General features: G+C 24.7%; 1 protein-coding gene across 2 annotated transcripts; it reads right to left on the reverse strand.

Moving 5' to 3' along the window:
• Positions 1 to 671: 671 nt before the first annotated feature.
• On the reverse strand, positions 672 to 20353 carry LOC145849753 (synaptotagmin-16-like). Of its 2 annotated transcripts, none has more exons than XM_082954801.1 (10): positions 20236 to 20353; positions 18793 to 19135; positions 14690 to 14727; positions 12763 to 12894; positions 9716 to 9922; positions 9442 to 9603; positions 9106 to 9216; positions 5187 to 5367; positions 3041 to 3156; positions 672 to 2428 (listed from the first exon to the last, which is right to left on the reverse strand). In XM_082954801.1, the coding sequence occupies exons 1-10, from the start codon at positions 20335 to 20337 to the stop codon at positions 2204 to 2206; spliced, it is 1617 nt and encodes a 538-aa protein (XP_082810927.1). In that variant the 5' UTR covers positions 20338 to 20353; the 3' UTR covers positions 672 to 2203. The 2 variants fall into 2 exon arrangements, with proteins under 2 accessions (XP_082810927.1, XP_082810926.1); XM_082954800.1 differs by having other exon boundaries at positions 14573 to 14727.
• Between the last annotated feature and the right edge of the window lie 1387 nt (positions 20354 to 21740).

A 21740-nucleotide genomic window follows, 5' to 3' on the forward strand; every position in this document is an offset into this window, starting at 1 on the left:
ATAAAATGTTCAAGTGTATAATTTATATGCAAAGTGTTATTTTAACAAAAATACTTGATAGTTTATATAATAAAGATACACAAACTCTGTTTTTAGTTTTGATAGGACTAATAGGAATAGAATTTTGCAAAATAGCAAGAGTTTTCTTCAATGTCAAATCTTTCTTACAGAGTGAGTATGCTATTTAATAAACCAAGTTAAAATTTAAATAAAACTTGAAAAAATGAACTTTATCAGGGATAAAAACAATTAGATTAAAATTGAATTCAAAAAACTTTAACAACAAAGTTGTGATAAAAAAATGTAAAAAAAAATAGCCTGAATAAGTGGGCTAATTTAAAATATTAGTAGTTAAAATTATATTTGAAAAATTCTAATTTAAAATTAAGCTTTAATACTACAAAATAAACAGAAAATAATTGATTAATAAACGTAACATACGTTCCGTAAGATGATTGATTCAAATTTATTAAAACTAACTAAAAGTTTGAAAAAAATCAAACAAGTCTAATTATGGCAAATAAAATATCTATAAACTTTATTTTAAGTTTTGTACAACATACAAGCTTTTAAAAATATTATAAAAAAAGTTAGCTCCAAGCGTTTTATACTTTTATTGTAAGATCAAACTAAGTTATTTTCAACACTAACACTTTAATAAAACTGTTCGGATATTATATCATACTAAAATAACACTTACTGTGTTTGGGGAATTTATTTGAAAAAGTAACTTAACAGGGTTGTCATGAGTCAAATTGACTAGCTTATGTTAGCATGAGTTTATTAAAACAATTGCAAGATTTCTATTTATCTTAAATTACCGTATATTTAGATGTTTAAAATCACTAACAAATAATAAGCTTTGAATTCACATTAAAATCAAATGAAAATATATTTTATTTTAAATGTAAACTGTTACAATATCATCATAAATTACAGATCAAGCACTAAAAAAATTCGTAATGAAAACAAAAAATTTTACCAAATTACTCGTATCAACAATATAAACCAAAAAAATTTATGTAGAAACACAAGTTAAACAAAAATATATAGAATAATGAAAACAGAATCAACTTAATTACATTAAAGTTGTAACAAAAACAAAAAAGTGTGATTAAAAAAAAATCAACTAGAGTATGCGGCAACCCTGCTTTCAAACACTTATGCTTTTATATCGGTGAAATTATTTTGTTCAAAAAAAATACATGTAGAAATAAAATATTAGACTAAAACTTTGTATATTTCAAAAATATCATTTTATTTAAGTGAATCTTAAAAAAAAATATGAAAATTAATACAAACCTTAATTATAAAACAAAATAATAAGTAAATAAACATTTTTTTATGATTTCAACTCGTTGAATTAAATAGATAAATGGGAACGGGTCAAAATTTCACGAGGTTACTAAATTGCACGAAGACAAATTTGCACCAAGGGTCAATTTTGCACAAGAGTAAAAAAAAAACAAAAAATAATAATAATAAAAAAAAAAAAAAGTTACTGACCGAGGGTAAGCGTTAGGGGTAACAGTGATAGTAAAAATAAAGAATAACTAAGAAAAATTATTTAAAAAAAATGAATTAATAAAAACGAACAAAAAAAGCTACCGACCGAGGGTAAGGGGTAACAGTGATAGTAAAGAAAAATAATAATAATTAGAAAAAAAAAAAGTAAACATAAAAAAAAATTATGAAAAAAAAACTTATCTAAAAAATAAAATCAATATATAAATTGTATAAAAAAAAAAGTAAATTCAACCCGTGCAAAAATATCTTTGTGCTAAATCGTCTGCCCGTGCAAAAGTGTCTTGATGCAACTTTATCTTCGTGCAATTTTATCCACTCGTGCAAATGTGTCTTCGTGCAATTTTGTCCCCTCGTGCAAATTTGACAGCTACCCAGATAAATAGTCACCAAGTAAAAATAAAGAATCTTAATAGGTTAAGTCACAGTTATAGCCATTAGTACTAGAACATCTAAGAACTTTTATTTTTACTGAACGTATGTTTAAAAAAAGTTCAAAAGGCAGCAAAGTATCACATGATAAAAAATATAATTATATATCATAATACGTAAAAATTTAGTTTGGTTAGAACTAAAGTTTGATAAAAAAAAAAAACAAATAATATATTTATGGAAACCAACTAATTTGATTTTTTTTTCTTGTAGTTATAAAAATGTTTTTATCTAGAAGTACTAATTTCTAAGTGTCTACTAGGGTGTGCCATCTTGTCACTTCACCTTCTTCTTCTTGAGTTTGCTGTGACGTCACATAGCACATTTCCCTCCAGTGATCTTCTTCACATTCTGATGAAGAATTCTTGCCTAAAGATATCCAACCAAACAATTTCTTTCGTCGAATGGCACTAGATGGGTAGTGATAGACCGAAATCATGAGTGACACTTGATCAAGCTGGAAAGATGCAACCTGGAAAAATATTTTTATATTAATGCTTTTCTAGGGATTCAACTACTTATACGAAATAAACTTGTTACGTAATTTAAAACTCAGTTGAACTTCCAAAAAATCTAGCTATAAATTATCTTTAAAAGTTCTAACTTATACTAGAAAAAATTGTACCTATTTTTAAATTAAACTTAGTAAATAGGTTTAAACTTTGGTAAGCCGACTATGTTTGCAAAATTTTATAACAAACAAACTTATTTTAAAACTAGACCGATTATATTATTAAAATACTTCACCATATTATAAAAACAGTCATAGTATAAGAAATGTAGTAGTAAAGTAAATTGTACATACTAATAATAAACCTTATTTTAGTGCGTTACAATGTTTCACTGCCAGCAGCTAAGTCATACATCTATAAAAGTTTAAAGAAAAATAAATAAATAAAAATTTAAGTAATTTTTAATAACCCTTGTATACTACTGTTTTATAAATTTGATATTCATACCCTTTTATCAGTAGTTCAAAGTTAAACATTATAGACAAAAAAATACGCCACTGTATCTAATATCAAAATAGAGAGTTCTGTTAAATTCTATTGGTCGAAAAAATTGTACAAAAGTATTTATTTACCTGAAAAAAAAACTTTTCGTTATAAATAGGATTCGGATGATTTTTTCTTCGTGTAGTTTTACTAGAAGCCATTTCTTCAAAATTTGAGTTCAGTAAAATAACTTTTACCCAAGTGTCTGTTTTAATATTAATTTAAGTATTACAAGAATACAAGTACAAGAACTTGTACAATAAATTATTTCATAATAACCATAACAACTAAAATACAATACTTTTTATACCAGGACTATGACTTTCTTAAACAAAAACAACAGCCTTAGTAAGTTCAAATTAATCTGAGTAAGTCTAATTCTATTGATATGAAAAAAATACTTATAAAAATTTTAAATGACAAAAGGTTAACCAGATGACAAAATTATCTGTTTACTTATTTTGAAATGCAACAAAACGAAATACAAACCTTAATTATTTGTAAAAAAAAATTATAAAAACAAAATACAAAATATTGAAAAAGTTTTTCTGAGAGTCAATAAAAACATAACATAAGGTGAAGAAATGGTTTCCAGAAAATATAAATTGCATGATTTTAAACTAACAAAGTAAACAAAAGTTGCTAGTTTCATAATATATCTAAAACTTCACAAATCAATAATACAATCTATTTTTCAATATGCAACAATTAATTGTCCGATTTGTCTTCTGAAATTTTTAACTACTGCATGCAATTTCTTCAAATGACTTTTGGCCCAAGCTTTAACTAAAGCAATTTAAAAGACTTATCGGTTGTTTTATAACAAGAACTAAACTTTAAAGTCTATTAGGTTGAGATCGGGTCATTCCTTTCTCAAAAATAACGGGAAAATTTTTCTGCAACAAATTTTGGTTTTGTTTGAAGTTTACGAGCGAGACAACGTCTTGTTGGAAGGATCTTAATTTTTGAAGTGCTATAGTTTTTGAAATATAACGCCGTGTAAAAGTGACGCTTTGAAAAAATGTCGCCATGCAAAATTTAACGTCGTGCACAAGTGACCCTTCGTGCAAAAGTGACTCTCGTGCAAAAGTGTCGCCTTGTGCTAAAGTGACGTTCATGCAAAAGAGTCGCCGTGAAAAAATGTCTCTTCGTGCAAAAGGACACCCACCAACTGTTAAGACTATATTTGGTGTTGCCAAGATCTTTGTTCATTTTCATGAAAGCATAAACTGTGGATTTTGGTACTTTTAGCTGCTTATTATCTTTGGTATGAGTATGCCAGCTAGATTAAGTTTAATAGTGGCATTACTTTTAGTAATATCAAGATCTATTTATAATGATCTTTTAATATAGCTGACTTGGAAAATATTTCAGCAAAACAGTTAGTATATTACGGCAAATTTTTGATATGAGCTTTAAATAAAGTATAAAACTAAATTTTTAAAACCTTTTCATGAACGAACACTTCTCCTACCCTGTAGACAGAAAAAAAAACCACTGAGGTTTACATAAGTTTTAAAAGGATTTCAAATTTATAACATTAGCCTATGAATTTCTGAAACAATTAACTTGAATATTAAGGCAGCCCGTTATATATTTTACAGTAGGTATTAAAAATAGCAAACCTATAAATGGTTTAATCTTTTTTAACTAAAAATATGGCAAAAATTTTTAGAGCCGAAGCCAGGACTTTCATGTGCCGTGAGACAATGCTCAAAATTTACGTCTGACAAAAATTTTTGATCATGTTAAGTGCATAGTAAGACTACAGACTCTTAATTTTCGAAGATTCACTAAGACCTAAGACCAAACAAAATTCATGCTTTACCACAAAGGTACCTCCTATTGCTATGATCAGTGATTGTCAGTCTTGTCTAGTTGCTTTGTAATGTATCATAAATTGTCCTCAAGATGACAGCAGTTCAGCTGAAAAGCTTGTTGTCGATAAGATCAAATAAAATGTCGACAAAAGTTTTCAGATTCAAATTTAGAACTTTTATGTATTGCGGGACACTGTTTTAAGTTATTTTCAACAACGAGTTTTGGTCATACTACTTGCACTGAGTAAAGACTAACTAATGATTTTAAATTTGAGCGAAACATAGTAGGTCACCGTATACTAAACGATTTTTGTTGATCCAAGTCATACAATATTTTTTTTTTAATATAAATTTAATTAATATATGTCCTTTCATAAAATATAGGTCATGCAGTATAACAAATATACAAAATTACCAGAATGCTTTTGTGAGTTAATACTTCTGAAATGACTGCCCTTCACAATTTTAACACTCAAGCGACCAGTTACTTGCATATAAGACAAAGTAATTAAAAGCTCAGATTGCTTCTTAGGGTAACTTAAGGGTTGCTGCTTAGCTATTTCTCCAAAATTGTAAGGTTCTAAGTTTTCACTTTTCTGTTATTAAACAAATTAAAAAAAAATATTATACTTAATAAAAAACAAGAATCATAATGTTATACTTAAAAAAGTTTATATAAGCGTTTTAAATAATTAAACGTCATTTAATATTTATTAATTATGGTTATTAATTAATATTTGTAAAAACAAATAGTCAGTAACAATATCAAAACCATCAGGTTTTATAAGCTTGTTTGTTTTCAATCTTAAAATATTTCTATTTAAACCTTTTTTTGTTTAGTACAAAAAATTTAAATGATGTTTTGGTTTCAAGTTTTTACAAATGAAAAAACAAGTTTATGATAAAAGTTTTATAAAATATAAAACTTTAAAGAAAAGATTTAGATAAAAGGTATATAAATAAATTATACTAATTTAGTTTACTACGTTAATTAAAAAAAAAAACATTACGCAAACAGTGTTTTGTTTAAAGAGCTCGTCAGTACTAAAGCTTAAATTTTTATTCAAAAGAATAATATACTCTACTTGAATAAAATTTTTAGCTTTAGCACTGATGAACTCTTATAGCGAAAAACAGTTTGCGTAAAAAAAATTTGAAAAATATAAATAGTATTTATTCTCTTTGTAAAAAAAGATATCTTTGATTTTTGCTTTTTCAAAACAACAAAACGTATAATAATTCCATTTAGTTTACAGTAAAGCATTCAAATTAAAGAAAACCAAGTAAGGTTAACAAAAAAGAATATTAAGCGCAGAATACTATTAAAATGTTCTAAAATTTAAATTGTTTTTAAAATCAAAACTATGTTTTCATTTTAAACTTAATTAACTAAGTTTAACTTTTATTTAAACATATTTTAGAAGCTACAGAATTTTAAAACAATTTACTAAGCATAACTAGATATACTTTATACAGAAAAAGTTCGTCACGTTTATTTTAATTATTACTCAACCTCAACGAATATTCTAATAAACATTTTATTAAATTTTCTGCAGTACCTATTTCTTCTTTAAAATTATAGATTTTAAGGTTGTTATAACACAACTAATACGTATGATACTAAATATTTAAATTATAACGGGCTTTCTAATACAAATTAGTTAAAAAGATACAAACACTTTATTTTAGTTTATTTAGAACTAGTCTCAATTTCAATATAACCTAAATAAACTTTAATGTATTTAAGCTATTGTATATCTTAAAACATATTACAACAAAAACATTTGATGAAATAGTTTTCAACAACAATGATTATAGCAATTTAGGTCAATTCTAAATACCAAAACTTAATTCTTAGACTTATTATAAGAAATATTTAAAAGTTTTAAAATAATTAAAAATTTTTATTTGTCGATATTTATAGTTGTACGATATACATTAGGTTAATAAACCGTTAAATCAAATATATTTTTAACTACTAAACTATCTAAACCAATATCTATTCATAAAACAAAAAACAACTAATGTTCGTATTGTTTACTGAAGTTTCAACGTTTAACACGTTTCATCAGAACAATAGAAAGCACATAGCAAATTTATTCAAAGAATCACAAAAAAAAAACACATTATGGCGTTTCAAATAAAATTGAATAATTTTAATAAGCTTATCTTAAAAACAACTTGTGTACAAGTTAACTTAAGTGATGTTTTGCTTTGTTTGTTCTTGTTTTTGGTTTTATTTTGTTGCTATTTTTTGTTATTGATTAGTGTTTTTGTTCTTTTAAATTACACATTTTGGTTGTGAAGACAGGGTTGCTGTCTTTCTTTTATTTCCTGATAAAATTTTTAAATTTTTTTCGATTTCGCACTTTTCTAGGCTACATAAATGGATTGTGTTGTTGTTTTTTGGTTTTGTTTTAGTTCTGCAGAGTAATTCATATTTTAAAATATAGTCTTTGTTTGTGTCTTTAAACTCCCATATATAGTTCGATAATTCGGTACTGTCTTTTTAATTTGTAGTTAAAGCTTGCCTTGTTAAACCAATATCTATATACGCTTAGTGTAGCTCTTTTAGTTTAAATTAAAACTTTTTCATTTAAAAACTCATTTGTTTGAAAATGTACTTTTTAATATTGCTTACACACAGTATAAAATAACAACATATTTACTAATAATTTTAAACCAATCTATCAAAAATACTTTGTGTTAAGTCTAAATAAGTAGTATTAATGTTTTGTAACTGGTTTACTATAATCTAAATTTTACAAACTAAAATTAAATAAAAATGTTAGTTTAAAATTGAAATGAAATGAACTGCTCATGTTTTATACTGTTTTTAACTAAATTTTTTTTTTACTGTTCCAAACGTAACAAATATACACGGTAATACTCACACCATATCAGCCTCGATCAAAAGAAGAAAAAAATATTGATTTGTTCTGTACAAAAATATAGGATGTTTTTCACATTTGAAATCAATCTCTTTGCTCTTTGTCCACTAAATTTCATAACATCACTTTAAAATAAGAACAAAACTTTACTGTAATACTAGCTATGCGACTACATTTTTAAATATATTTTAACGTAAAGCGGTTTTATTTACACAGAGAGTATAAACTATAAAGTTAAACAATAAATTTGTGCACAAAAACTAAGCTTTTATTTGGTTATAAATAAAAAGAAGTTATTTGAATGGTAGCACTAGATAAAAAAAATTATATACACAAGTTTACATAGTATATACAATACATGTAATATTACATTATAAACTGTAAAATTTTATACATTTTGTATCTTTTCAAGAGATTAAATTAATCAACAGTAGAGATTAAACTCATTAAAAGTACAAAACTTATGCAAAATGTTACATAAAATCGTATACAACGTACAAGTTTTTCTTAAAATAAAATGGAAACTTTAGTTAAAAACAATATATAAATAAAAAAAGAACTTATGTTTAAAATAAGATTTATATATAAATCTTACAATAAACAAAAAACTTAAATATTAACACCAAGAAAATACTTACGTAAGACAGTACATTTATCAAGTATTCAAAATACTAAGAACATATTATAAACAATTCTAAATACCAATTATTTTTAATTACTTTTTCTTGCAACTTAGGTCAGTTTTTCTTTGAATTTTTAAACTAAATAAACTTTTTGTAATTAATACTACCAACTTATAACCAAAAATATAATTGCAACCGTATTTATAAAATAGTTCTTAATTTAAAAAAATAATTATCATAGAGTCAGGCTTGAATTAAGACTTAAGCATTTATAAGTTACTTCTAAAATCTATATAGAACTTACTTTAAAATTCCTTACACCTTTTCAAAATCACATAAAACTCAGATACTTCAAAGGGATAAAAACTAAGTTAAAAACGAACAACAGACCTGGTCGCTAGGCTAGAAAATAGTAAACTTCTATATCTTTATTACGTTTTAAATCTTATTTTTGTATTTATGTGGTTTTTTAAAGCTTAGGTTTTCTTGAATATAATGGCAAGAACCTTTTACTATTTATAAAATTTACTTCATATCTTATTTAAAAAATTAACTTCAAAATTATTAAAAATTGATATGATGAACGAGGAAGATGAAAGAAAAAAAAAATAAATAAAAAAAAATTGCACTATTTAATTGTTATTAAGAAACTATTTATAAAACTAGTTAATCTTTAAAATAAAAAAATATACACTCATAAAGCTTATTCCTATTTTTCTTTATTTGATAAAGTAAAGATTCATTAGATATTGTACAATAACAGTACATATACAACTACATACAATTGTATATATCTTTAAAATTTGTATTTTTCACTAACATTAACATCTGCTCTTGGCTCAAGCAGCAATGTAAGTGTTAGCTGAGGTTCTCGAATTAAATTAATCTCTTCTAACCTAATCGAAGCTTCACCAATCAAACGGTCTTTCATCTGTTTATGAATTGGAAGATTAATTTAAAAAAGTCGATGTTTACAATTGAAGGTAAAAAAAACTAGGCAAAACATTTATAATTTTGTCATATTAAATAAAATATAAACTGTTTTATGTTTTCTTTCACAATTTGAACAGAACTTTAATGTAAAAATACGATATTAAAGTTTCTATTAGCTTGTTTTGTCCAAAGCCAAAGTAGCGAAAAAAAAGTATAAACAAACTTTTCCAATTCCATAAAGTCGTATTCTAACTGATACATTGCAAATGACATCAGGGGTCATTCTATGCATTTTAAAAGTTTTATTAAAGTTAGGGTTGTTGATATGTTGTACATTTGTACGATAGCGTTTTTTCTTCTGAGGCATTACGACGACTAAACGAGCCTATTTAAAAGTCGTAAGTGATTAAATTTAATTAACTGTTTTTCAATGTACTTTAACATTTTATGGTAGTAACGAGCGACTTTTAATTAATGAAATGTTTTCAAATAATAACCTGCAAAATTGAAGGACCACCTCTATCTTTATTTGGTAGGCCAAAAGCTTTAACGACAGTTATTTGGAGAAGCTTGTCCATCAGAGAATACTGAACTGCCACAACAACGTTACCGCAAGTTGATATGTGATGAGATGCCGTAGCGTTCAAAGATACAACAACATCATCACTAATGGTCGTATAACTTCCATTTTCAGTATAATTTTTCTAAATTAAACATTTAACCGATAAGTTATGACCATAATTATTTTTTGTAAAATAAATTTTTTGAATTTATAAATTAAACTAAAGGATATGTAACTTGAAGGTAAATTACCATGCAGTTTAACATAAAATATTTAGGATCGGCAGCTTTATATAAGTAACGAGCCAATTAAAAAAAAATACACTAAATTTTAGACAAGAATCTATTTTGAAACAATTCAATACAATCATATTTTAATCATCATATAATATAACAATAATAATATCATTCAGTATTCAGAACTTTTTAGTTCTAAGATTCTGGAAACTGATGTGAATTATTTAAAAGTTTTTATTGTAGAAGATAATAAAATTTTTGATTATTTCAGAAGACACATTTGTTTCTTCTTTTGATTCATTATTTCAGTGTATATTACATTTATATGATCAGTTTTATTTTCAAGCAAATTTTGAACTAGTATATATTTATAATGAAAACTTGCTAAATAACTGTAGTTACTTAATATTTAAGCTCTACTAACTACCCTTGTCTCTCAATGAAAATTTAATTAGAAATATATGATAAACTTGAACTTTATATTTGTTAAACAAAATTGTACAAGTATGTACCTTTTGTAGAACTTTTTCAAAAATAATTGAGATTTTTATTTTTGCCACATTTGATAATGTTGTGTTTTATTTTTTAGTTTTTTAAAGCTAGAGCTAAAAAATTGTAAATAATACTATTTTAGTTTAAAAATAGTAATGGTTTTTATAGAGTTTATAGATAATGTTTAAGATTTTAAAATAAATTTATCATTTATCTTAAACATTTAAGTATAAACTTAAAGCCTACTTATTTTTGTACATTCGAATACGCCTGCATTTCAAAGTTGCTTTTAAACAACTTAAAAATCTTATTAAATATTTGTTTTTTTTATTAATGCTTATTTTTGAAACTATAAAGCTAGTGAAAAGTATGTAAGCTTATTTAAAGTTAGTTATAAATAATATTTTGAGTAATAATGTACTATGTTATAATATTGCATAAAAATAACTAAGCGTCGATGCGTTTGTGAATAATTAACCAAAGAAATTATAAGTTTTTCTACATTGCCAAGTGATATAGTATTAGCTAAAAAGGATAAAATAAAATACCTTGCATGTAACGTTAATAACATAAAAATAGGAAAAAAATCTGCGAAGGTTGGGGTAAAGTTAAACAATACTCTATTCAATATAATATAAGAGACAAGTTTAACCTCTCAGAGTTATATAATGAATTCAAAATTAAACTTGAGCTTTGTTAATGAATTTGTTGAGTTATCCGAAGATAAGTTTGCAAACGAAGTCTGTATAGATACTGTAGGTAATATTTTAAACTTACTTTACAGCTTTTAAAAAACAAGCCAGACAAACAAAAGAAAAATTGCTACAAAGAATTTAGTTTATATAAATTTAAGATACAAAATATAAGTTAATAAAGTAGATTTACACCAACCGAATAAATAAAATAACTAAAATGTTTCGTTTTCTTTTTGTGTAATTTTTTTACTCCCGTAACAGTGTTTATCATTAATTTGAGTTTTGTTTTTCTAATTCAAGTAGCTGATGATTGTAGCAATAAGCTACATGAAAAAATTGTTCAATTTTTTTAATTTCTTGTTTTAAATAAAGTATTTATACATATTTATAGTTTTTTATAAAGTTTTGGCAATATTTCTCGACAAGAAGCTAAATATTTATTTATATATGTTTATAAAATTAAACTTACAAAATAAACTTTTGCTTTGTTGACCTAGCCCAATTAAAAGGAATTTCAAACATATATTTTTTTGAAAAAATAAAAAAAACTAGAATATACGTTTCATATAGTAGAATATTCAGCTATTCGAACTAAATTTTAATTCAAATAGCTGAAGATTGTTTCACGCAAATATGTTCTATTTCATTTTAATTTCGAAGAAAACTTATTTATAGATATTATTGTGTATTACAAAAATACTTATGTGATGCATGAAGTATAATATCGACAAAGAGGCGTCCCAACTTTTTTTTACAAAAACTAACACTTACTCTTATTTGAAAGCGTTATTAAATATATATTTTTTAAGTTACTTTTATAAGAATATAAAAATTGGAATTAGAATCTAATGAAAGTTTTGTAAATAAAAGTATCTGATAAAAACATATGAAATAAAAAATTACCTTGGCAAATATTTTTCATAAATTAAAATGATTTATTACAAAATTATCTCTATTTAATTTTAACTCTAATTCAAAACAAATGTACCTGGCAACAATCAGTAAAAACCACGAGACAACTTATTTTGATAAAAAAACTTATATTGTTTTTAATTTGTTAAAAAAAAAGTGTTTTTAATATAAAAAATATTTCTACAAACTCTTCATTACTTTATAAAGATTAAGCTAAGAAAAATTAAAAACGATCGTTAAAAAATGTAGGGAAAATGTATTTTAATGAAATAGTTTATTCTAGCTTTTAATAAAGAACCTATTCAACTCTTCATGTTAAATATCTTATATCTCAAAAGTTATTTTTTAAATAGTGGTAAAATGCAAGCTGTAGCTTAGTTTATTTGATTTATTTTGATGTAACCATTTATGGCCTTACACAAATTTGAAATCTTAAAAACATTACTATTGTTATACTAGTAATAAATCAAAACGTAAAATAAAATTCTATTTAAAAAAATCCTTAGATTTTTAAGAAATCATATTATAAACTTATTTTACATGCTGATTTTGAAACAAAGCTAAAATAGTAATGTTTAAGAAAGTTATATTAGAAAAAACTTTGGATTTATTTAAAAATATGTAGTTTTGTAATTATACAGACTCACAAAATTATTTGAAACATTTTTTATTGAAAATGAAGATTTCTCATTTTTTTGTGAATGTTGAATAGACATGTCATTACCATTGTTGATAAGACCTTCAACTTTGTCTTCTTTAATTTTGACTACTCTGTTAGACTGAAAGTAGTACAATGTTATTGAAAACAACTACATATTTACTTTTGTCTAAAGTTTGTAATTTTTAAATTTTAAATATAAACTTAAATTATAAATCAGTTTAATATTAAACTAGGTTAAATATAGTAAAATAAATTATTATATCAAAATTATTAGTGAATTTAAACTGAAAAGTGAAAATACGGTTATGGGGCAAAACACAGTGGGCCCGAAGAAGAAATAGGCAAAATTTAAATTTATATTTTTAAATTTGTGATTAGAAAGATCCGCTTCTAGCGCATTTAGTGTTTCAAACAAATTAAATAACGAAAACTATGCCAGTTGGCACAAGGCGATTTGAAGAATTTTTGATTAGTTCAAATTTTAGTGTCTTTAAAATTAGAATATCAACAGTTAAAAAACCATCAAAAACTACTTTAACATTAAAGTATTCTATTGCTACTTTCATAAGTTTTGAAAAAGATATATTAATGAATGTAAATCTTTCAGTCTAATCTTATAACAGGTTAAAACAACATTTTTTTGCTGAATTTAATCATCAAACTTCCATTACATCACTTGAACCATCTGTGTATGATTGATGTATTTGCAATAAACAGCTCTACCAACAAAATACTTGTATAATTACCTTATAAACACAGCTTGTCTGAAACAATACCCATTTTTTTTAACATTTCCTAGCATAAATGTATCTAAATAAACGAAACGACATATAAGGAACTTTTATAATTAAAACCTTAAATTAATAAGAACTTTCACAACTAAAATCTTTAAAAAATAACAAAACTTTTACAGTTGAAACCTTAAATTTAAAAAAATAACGAACACAATTTTATAGAAATTTCTAGCATAAATGTATCTAAATAAACGAAACCACATAAAAGGAACTTCTATAATTAAAACCTTAAATTAATAACGAACTATACACATCAGTTTGTTACATAAAATACTAAACTAACTGCTTAATTATAAAGAACTCTAACATTTACTTTAACTAAAAAACACATTGATTCTAAAATTATGCTAGATAAACTTTTGTGTATATATCACAGTTTCACTATGAAGGTGTCCTTGCTACAGATCATCAATAATAAAAAGCTTACAAAATCTGCTTGTTCAAGTAGGGTGCTTGTTCAATATGTTAATAGAAAAATTTTGCAGTTTTATAAAGGACACTTAATAATTTATAACAGATGAAGGCATTGGAAATTAAATGATTTTGTAAACTTCTAGGTAAATTTTGGAATTTTTTCTGACTATAAATAATTTTTAATTAATTTTTAACATTTTTAGGCTTTGGAAAACAATAAATTTTGTAAATTTAAACTGACAAAATCTGACCTTTTTTTTTTAATTTTATCAAATTTCCTGACTTTTTTTCAAAACCCCCCATTTTTTCCTGACTTTTGTGATTTTTTAAAATACTTCCTGACTTTTCCTGACCATGAGGGAACCCTGAATGATGAGTTTAATAAATTTGTTATCAAAATCATAAATCAAACACGCTTTTTTTGCATCGACATTCTTGTAAACTTTCTAAAACTAAAAAATTTCAGCGCGTCTTGAAAAAAGGATGTATATATTTTAAAAACCAACAGATTTAGTAGTTAAAAAAAAATTAATAGCTAAAAATTTAAAACATAATGATAATAAATAAAATTGTATATGTGAAATATACTTCTATATTCGATATTGCAGCAGTCAATTGAGAATCGTAGCTAATGTCATCTAAAGAGTTAGTCAGACTATGATCATAAATTACGGAATTAGAAACTTCTTTTTCTTTAAAACTTACTTGCTCTGTATTCATTTTGTAGTCTACTTCACCTTCACCTAAACATTTTTTTAAAATCTAATTATTAAGGTTTCATCAAAATTGTTTCAACAACTTGTCTAAGGAGATTTAAAAACAACAATTCTGACATTTCTAAGTATATTTTTTTTAATGAACAATGCCACATTAAAAATACCTTAAGCTAAATTTTTATCAGACATAAAAATTTTAGTCATATTGTTATAATAATTATTAGATCTATTGTTTATCAGAACTTATATAGTTTTAAAAAACTTCTTTTGTATACTTCTATTAATATAAATGTCTAGTTTTCGAAAAAAACCATCTTTTGCCTATTTTTAAAATTGTTGAATTTAAACAATTAATTTATTTCTTGTACTTGAAGCTAAAAAACTACTTTGAAGAATGTAACTTCGCTTAAAATATTTTTAATGGTAGTTTGATTTTAGTGCAGGATTTTTTTTAAGTGTGACATTGTAGCTTTATTCATACAGAAAGTAAAATCTCATAAGATCTTCATTTTATCTTATTAAAATTTTCATTCAAATAAATCTCTTGTTAAGTTCAACTTTGTTTTTAAATTTGGGTAATACAGGTTTTATTTGTTTTGCATGACACTGTTGACTGTATCACTTCATGAATCATTCTACCATTCAATAAACAAATATTTGATTTATACTTTTATTATTTTGTTTGTTGATGCATTTCTAGCCATTCAAATTAATTTTGCTTTAAATTTAAATTTAATTTATAAATATGTGTTTTTAAAACTTTAATTTGTAATTACTATTTAGTAATTAAAAAAAAAAACATTTTAATACACTAAAAACGGTATAAATATCTTTTAAGACAGAATACACATAATAAAATATTCTGTTTTAGCTATATAAACAAAAAAAGTTAGTTGTTAGATTTAAAAGTACACAAACTTTAGTTTTTTTTCAGACACTTTTATTATCATATGTGAAGTTACTTAAATCATTATACTTTAATGTATATTGTTTTATTATTCTTCACCAAAAGTTATTTTTCACATTGTTGCTAATAAACTTAATAAAGTAATACATAAGATCATGCTTTATTAACAATCTTATTTAGTAACAAGTTCCCTATTCACCATGTAAGTACTAGACAAAAGATAAACCAAGTAATGTGGTTTCCAACTTTCTTGACCCCCACAAAATTAATTCCTAGATATATAGTCATTTAGCAATACCAAAAACACCTCCTGATTCCACTAATGGTTGATCAGGAGATCAATTAAAGTTGTGGCAAGCACTTATTTGCAGCTGGCAAGCAACAAAGTTAGATTAAATGTAGGCTTACAAATTGCACTAATTGATTTATTACAACATGTGCAAGACAAGCTTAGCTAACTAATGAGACAGTCCAAAAGTTATGTTGCAATGTAAATGGAGTCATTGATATGAATAGACAATAACACTAGGATCATGTGATGCTTGCTGGTGTGGGATACAATGACACCAAGAAAATCCTTAGCACAAAGAAAATCTTCTTTATAAAAAAAGCAATAAATGAGAGGTCATGAAATTGAAAAATAACAAAGTGAATCAGAAGCTTCTTCTTTAAAAGGTCAGAAAAAAAGAAACCTGAATCTTGAAGAAAATTCTCATAATCTTGACCTAGTTATGTAGATTATTGTCTACTCTTAGTAATCACACACATTTTGCTGCTTAAAAAAATTAAATCAATCTTTGAGATTTAAGCATCAAAGTTGTTGTATCAATTTTTTTTTTGAAGACACAAATAAAATGATTAAAAATGAGTATTTTACAATAACTCTTTATTGTCCTCTGCTTTTTTAGTATTTATTTATCTTTCTACTATAAAACTATAGCATTGAAATTTTTTAACTACATAGGGATTGATTTCTAAGAATTTGAAGTCTTTAGCTCAAATAATGAAAAAGACTTCCAAGTAAACTTTTAATTTTCGCAAAAAGTTAGCAATAAAAAAATTGAGGTCCATACATCTGTATCCAAGACTTTTTGCAAAAATATATAACATGACTATACCTCAAAAGTTAACAAAAGTATTTTTACTTTATGAAAACTTAGTATAATAGTTTAAAGTTTAAGCTTTCATATAAGAGCCATTTTAATGACAAAGTAACAGTAGTACCTGTTGGTTTACTGTGTTGTGTCCTCAAAAAGATACATTCATCTCATCTAGGAGTGCCATTAACGCAAAGTATTATTAACAATAAATTTATTTAATAATGGCAATGGATCATTAATACATAAAACTTTATTTAGCAATAAAATGTTAAAATTCTATTTAAAAATAAATATAACTTCATTGATTTTAAACAAGTATTACTTTGAATAGTCTCATAAAATCTTCTAATACTTTCATTGAGCGAAGATTGAAAATCTCCACTTAAGTTGCAACTTCTTGAATTTTCACTGAAAGCTTTAAATAATAGATTTTTTTTTTTAAACAAAGGGCTTAAAATAAGTCTTAAAAAATTATATCAAATTAGTTACACAAAACTTGACAGTTTAATAAAATTTTGTTCATGTTTGACTGTGTCTGAGTCAAGAAACTTTATCTGTTAATTCTGCATAAAAAAAATTTACCCTATCCTAACTTTCTTGACCATATTTATATACTATTTATTGTATTACCCAAAGCCAAGAAAGTCTGAAAAGGGTAGAGATAAGTTGCTGCAAAATCTCTCAGAGTTTTTTATTTAAGTTAAACATACTTATGAATTCAAATACAAATAAATTAATTTAATTACATTTATCTACATAGACGTAATATTTAACTTGAACATTTATCAATACAAAATAAAGCATTAAAGATTAATAAAAATTAGTGATCGTTTTAAAAAACTACATATGTTATATACAGATTTAGATTTTAATAGTTAAACTACAATTTTTACACTATTTGAAAACTAATATCAATTTTATTACAGTTACAAACTATTAAAAAGTTTATGCTATGATTTTGTTTAAGGTTTTTTATTATTTTTTAAGCAACTTTTATTTATTGTTAGTTTAATTATAGGCTTTCTAAAACAAATTTATGCATAGCACAACCACTTACCTGAGTTTTTGAATTAGTTGAAAAATTTATTAAGGGCTAAACTTAATTTAAGGGCATAGGGGGTTAAAACACTTTTTTCAAAATTTGATCTTATTTTATATAGTTTTTACTAAGCTACTAGGTGCTTTTTACAGATTTAAAAAGTTCAAAATATTTTTTGAGATATAGCTGGTCAAAATCGGAGTCAACAAAAGAATCCTAATGGGAGGCGCAAACTAAAACGGCAAATAACTAAAAATTACTAAAAATCTATATTCTCCTACGTTTTTTGAGATAACTACTTCAAATTTCAAGGAAATGTTCCTTGCAATATGTATAAAATTGTGTCAGAAAGATTTTTTTTTAATTTTTTCCAACAGAATTTTCTAAATCAAGAATCATTTCCTGAAAGTTTGAGGTACTTATCTCAAAAAACGTAGGAGGAGATAGATTTTTAGTTAAATAGTCTATTTTTGCAGTTTTAGTTTGCGCCTCCCATAAGGAACCTATTGTTGCCTTTGACTTTGACCTACTATATCTCAAAAATTATTTTGAATTTTATAAATCTGTAAAAAACATCTTGTAGCTTACTAAAAACTATATAAAATAAGATCAAATTTTGAAAATGTGTTTACCCCCCATCCTCCCCCCCCCTATGCCCTTAATGTCAATCATGCATAAAACACAAACAAATAGTAATATTAACAAAAGTACTTGATATTTAAAAGAAAAAGATAAATTTTAATTAATAATAACTAGTCTTGTTATTATGAAAAACAAAATCCTAACTAACATTAGTTTTGCAAAAAAACTGCAAACAAGCCAGAGTCATCCTTAATTTTAAAATAATGTAAAAATGTTTATAACTAAGATGAATTCGTATTGGTTTTTCTAAAACATTATAATAGCTGAAGTAAGACTGAGTTTGGCAAACCTAGATTAATAGCAAGACAAAAAAGAAAAAAGAACTAAACTAATCAACTACAAAAATGCATTTTCTTTTAGACATAAACAAAAATGCATATCTTTTTTTACTTACAAAAACATACCGTTGTCACTGCAATCTTTATTAAAAATTTCATCTTTATGGCCAGAATGATTAACTTCTAAATTTGAGGTATTATAACTAAGGTAAGAATCTTCTTCGGCACTACTACCTGCTTGATGAATTTCTATTAAAGGAACATGAAAATGTTTTAATTGGCAAGGATCTTCTTTCTTTTGGAATGAATAGTCATTTTGGTAGAAGGCATCATCAAGGCTACCTACTTCAGATATTTCATCATTCTGATTATTGCTAATTACATCCATATTTTGGTCAGATATTTTTAAAATTTGTTGTTGTTGTTCAGATTTAGTTTTTTGGTCATTCAGGAAATTTTGGTTTTTATTCTGAAATAATCAAAACCTTAGAAAATCTTTGAGATTAAATAACAGAACAACTATATACAATAAAGCATTAAAGCTTATAACAATTAAAAAAAATAGTAAAAGAATTAATAAATAATAAAAATAAATTTCCATCAAAAGAACGTTTCATTAATGTTTTATAGGTCACAAACCATTCTTATACCAAACTAAGAAACTAAAATATATTCAAACCAATTAAAATTAAATAGCTTACTTTTAATTGTAGTCATTTTATATTTTTATATTAAAAAAATTCAAAACTAATATTATTTTTTAAACTAACACACTTTTTATTATAGTTTAATTTAAGGCAACGGAGGGGTAAATCATTTTTTGTACAGATAGATCTAATTTTATAGAGTTTTAACTAAGCTACAACTTGCATGTTACAGACTTGTAAAATTTAAACTAATTTTTGAGATATAGACACTTAATAATGAAAAGTGCAATATGTTTCTTATAGGAAGACAAAGCTAAAACAGTGTAAAAAGTAGAAACCACTAAAAATCTATCTCATTCTATGTTTTCTGAGAAAAAACCTCAAAACTTTAGGAAACGTTCCTTGCAATGTTTAAGAAAATTCGTTGAGAAACAAATTAAAAAAGGAACTGAAAAAATAAAATTTAATGGCTAAAACCAGAAAAACAACAACTTTTTTTTTTTTGAAAAGTATAAATTGTAGTTAATACCTTAGGAGTTAATAATACCTTAGTTAATATTTTTTTTTAATACCTTAGGAGAGACTTATCTACACATTTCAAATACATTTCCTAAAAATTTAAGCTACTTATCCCAAAAAAGGAAGAGGAAGATATAGTGTAGTGAAATAGTCTATTTTTAATTTTTAGTTTGCATCTATTGTACTCTCCTAAAAACCTACAGTACTCTCCAACTTTTAACAGCTACAGTTCAAAAATTAGGTTTATAGATGTAAATCTGTAAAAAGCAAATTGTAGCTTAATTTGAACTTTACTAACTAAAACCAAACTAAAAAAAGGGGGCCCCCTTTTACCCCCCTTTTAGCCTTAAAAATTAATAATTTCAATTGATATGTTGCAATATCTAAAAAATGATAATGAAACCTGGTATGGCATCTTTTCCAATTGAGAATCAAATTCTTTATTTTCTTTCATGCTAGAACCACCAAGCGACAACTGAGATAAAACTTTGTTCCAAAAACTCATATTTTCTAAGCTACAAAAGCTTGTAAAAAGAATTAAATTACATTTGAATAAACGTAATTTAAATACTTATTAAGTACTTAAATTAGTTACTCTAACTAAATATTTGTTAATCTTAAAATTAGGAAATGTAAAACATTTTATAATAATGTTCATAAGTTTAGAACATAATTTAAATAGTACAACATATTCTATTTGAACAAGGTGTTGTTTATAAGTAAAATAGAATTATTAAACAAATATTAGTAAGAGAGTTACTAGTGCTATATTGAAAAAATTGATTGAGAATTTGACTTTAGTGCAAAAATAGTCAACTGATAAGCTTATTACTCAGATGAAGGAAGTTAATGATAAATTAGCTGAAAAAAAAGTGATTAACTCTTTGCAGCATTCAATTGACTATTTATATTCAAAATTTGATTATACTCAGACAGAGAATGTAAAAACCAAGGAGGATGTAAAAACTGTGAAATCGGAAAATGAGAGGTTGACTAAAAGTACTTTGATATAAAGGAAAATAATAAGCAAGCAAATATTAAGCTGAATCCAATTGAAAACTGGATGAAACTCAACAATATTGAAATACAGGGTGTACCAGCATCTGATAATAAAAATGTTGAGATTGTTGCAATGAAGGTTTTAAAAAAAGTAGATCCAAGAATAGAGAGACAACAGGTAGGAAAAATAAGGCGCTTGATGACCATAGATGCTAGAACCAACAAAGAGAAGAAGGAAGGAAAGAGGATGTATAATCCTATATTAGTGACGTTCAAATCTTGAGACCAAAAAATAAAAGTAATGAAAGAAAAAAAAAACTTAATTAATGCTGATTTGACTGACATAAAGGGTTTATCTAAATGAAAATTTGTCAAATACTAGTAGAAACCTTCTTTATCTTGCTAGAAGTTTTTAAAAAGAAAAAGGTTGGAAACATGTTTGGTCTTCAATAACACAACTTTGTTGAGATAGAATGAGAGTCAAAAGTAAATGTTATCAATTCAGTTGAAGATATTGAAAAACTGCAGAACTAAGAATAAGTTATTTGTTTTAAGTTATAAATATATTAATTTTTTTATTTGTTTAAATAAGTTCTTTAAAACTTAAATTAGATAGTTAAGTTGGTTTTGAATGTGTTGAATATAATTTGAATGACATTGAACCCCCAAATGTGGATTCTATTTGTTGTGACAATTGTGAGAAATGGTTACATGTCCAATGTTCTGATTTAAATAATTATGAGTATAATATTTATTGATATAATGCAGATCATTTTTATTGTAAAGATTGTGTAAGTGAGTATGAATTGGTTAATGTGGGAAATGATGAATATTGTAAAATTTACAATAAAATATTTTCTAATTCAGATGAGTGTTTGTATTGTGATGTTTGCTTTGAGTGTATGCATC

The sequence above is a fragment of the Thalia democratica genome, chromosome 2 (genome assembly GCF_965202585.1).
Source record: "Thalia democratica chromosome 2, ktThaDemo2.hap1.1, whole genome shotgun sequence".
NCBI lineage: Eukaryota > Metazoa > Chordata > Thaliacea > Salpida > Salpidae > Thalia > Thalia democratica.

Bases quoted from the DNA above. Each gene is read 5' to 3' on its own strand.
- LOC145849753 (XM_082954800.1), bottom strand. From the start codon at position 20,337: ATGAGTTTTTGGAACAAAGTTTTATCTCAGTTGTCGCTTGGTGGTTCT. The intron at 12,895-14,572 runs GTATATTTCACA...TACTACTTTCAG, and splicing joins CTGCAATATCGAATATAGAA to TCTAACAGAGTAGTCAAAAT. The intron at 5,368-9,105 runs GTTAGTGAAAAA...GTTTAATAACAG, and splicing joins AGCCAAGAGCAGATGTTAAT to AAAAGTGAAAACTTAGAACC.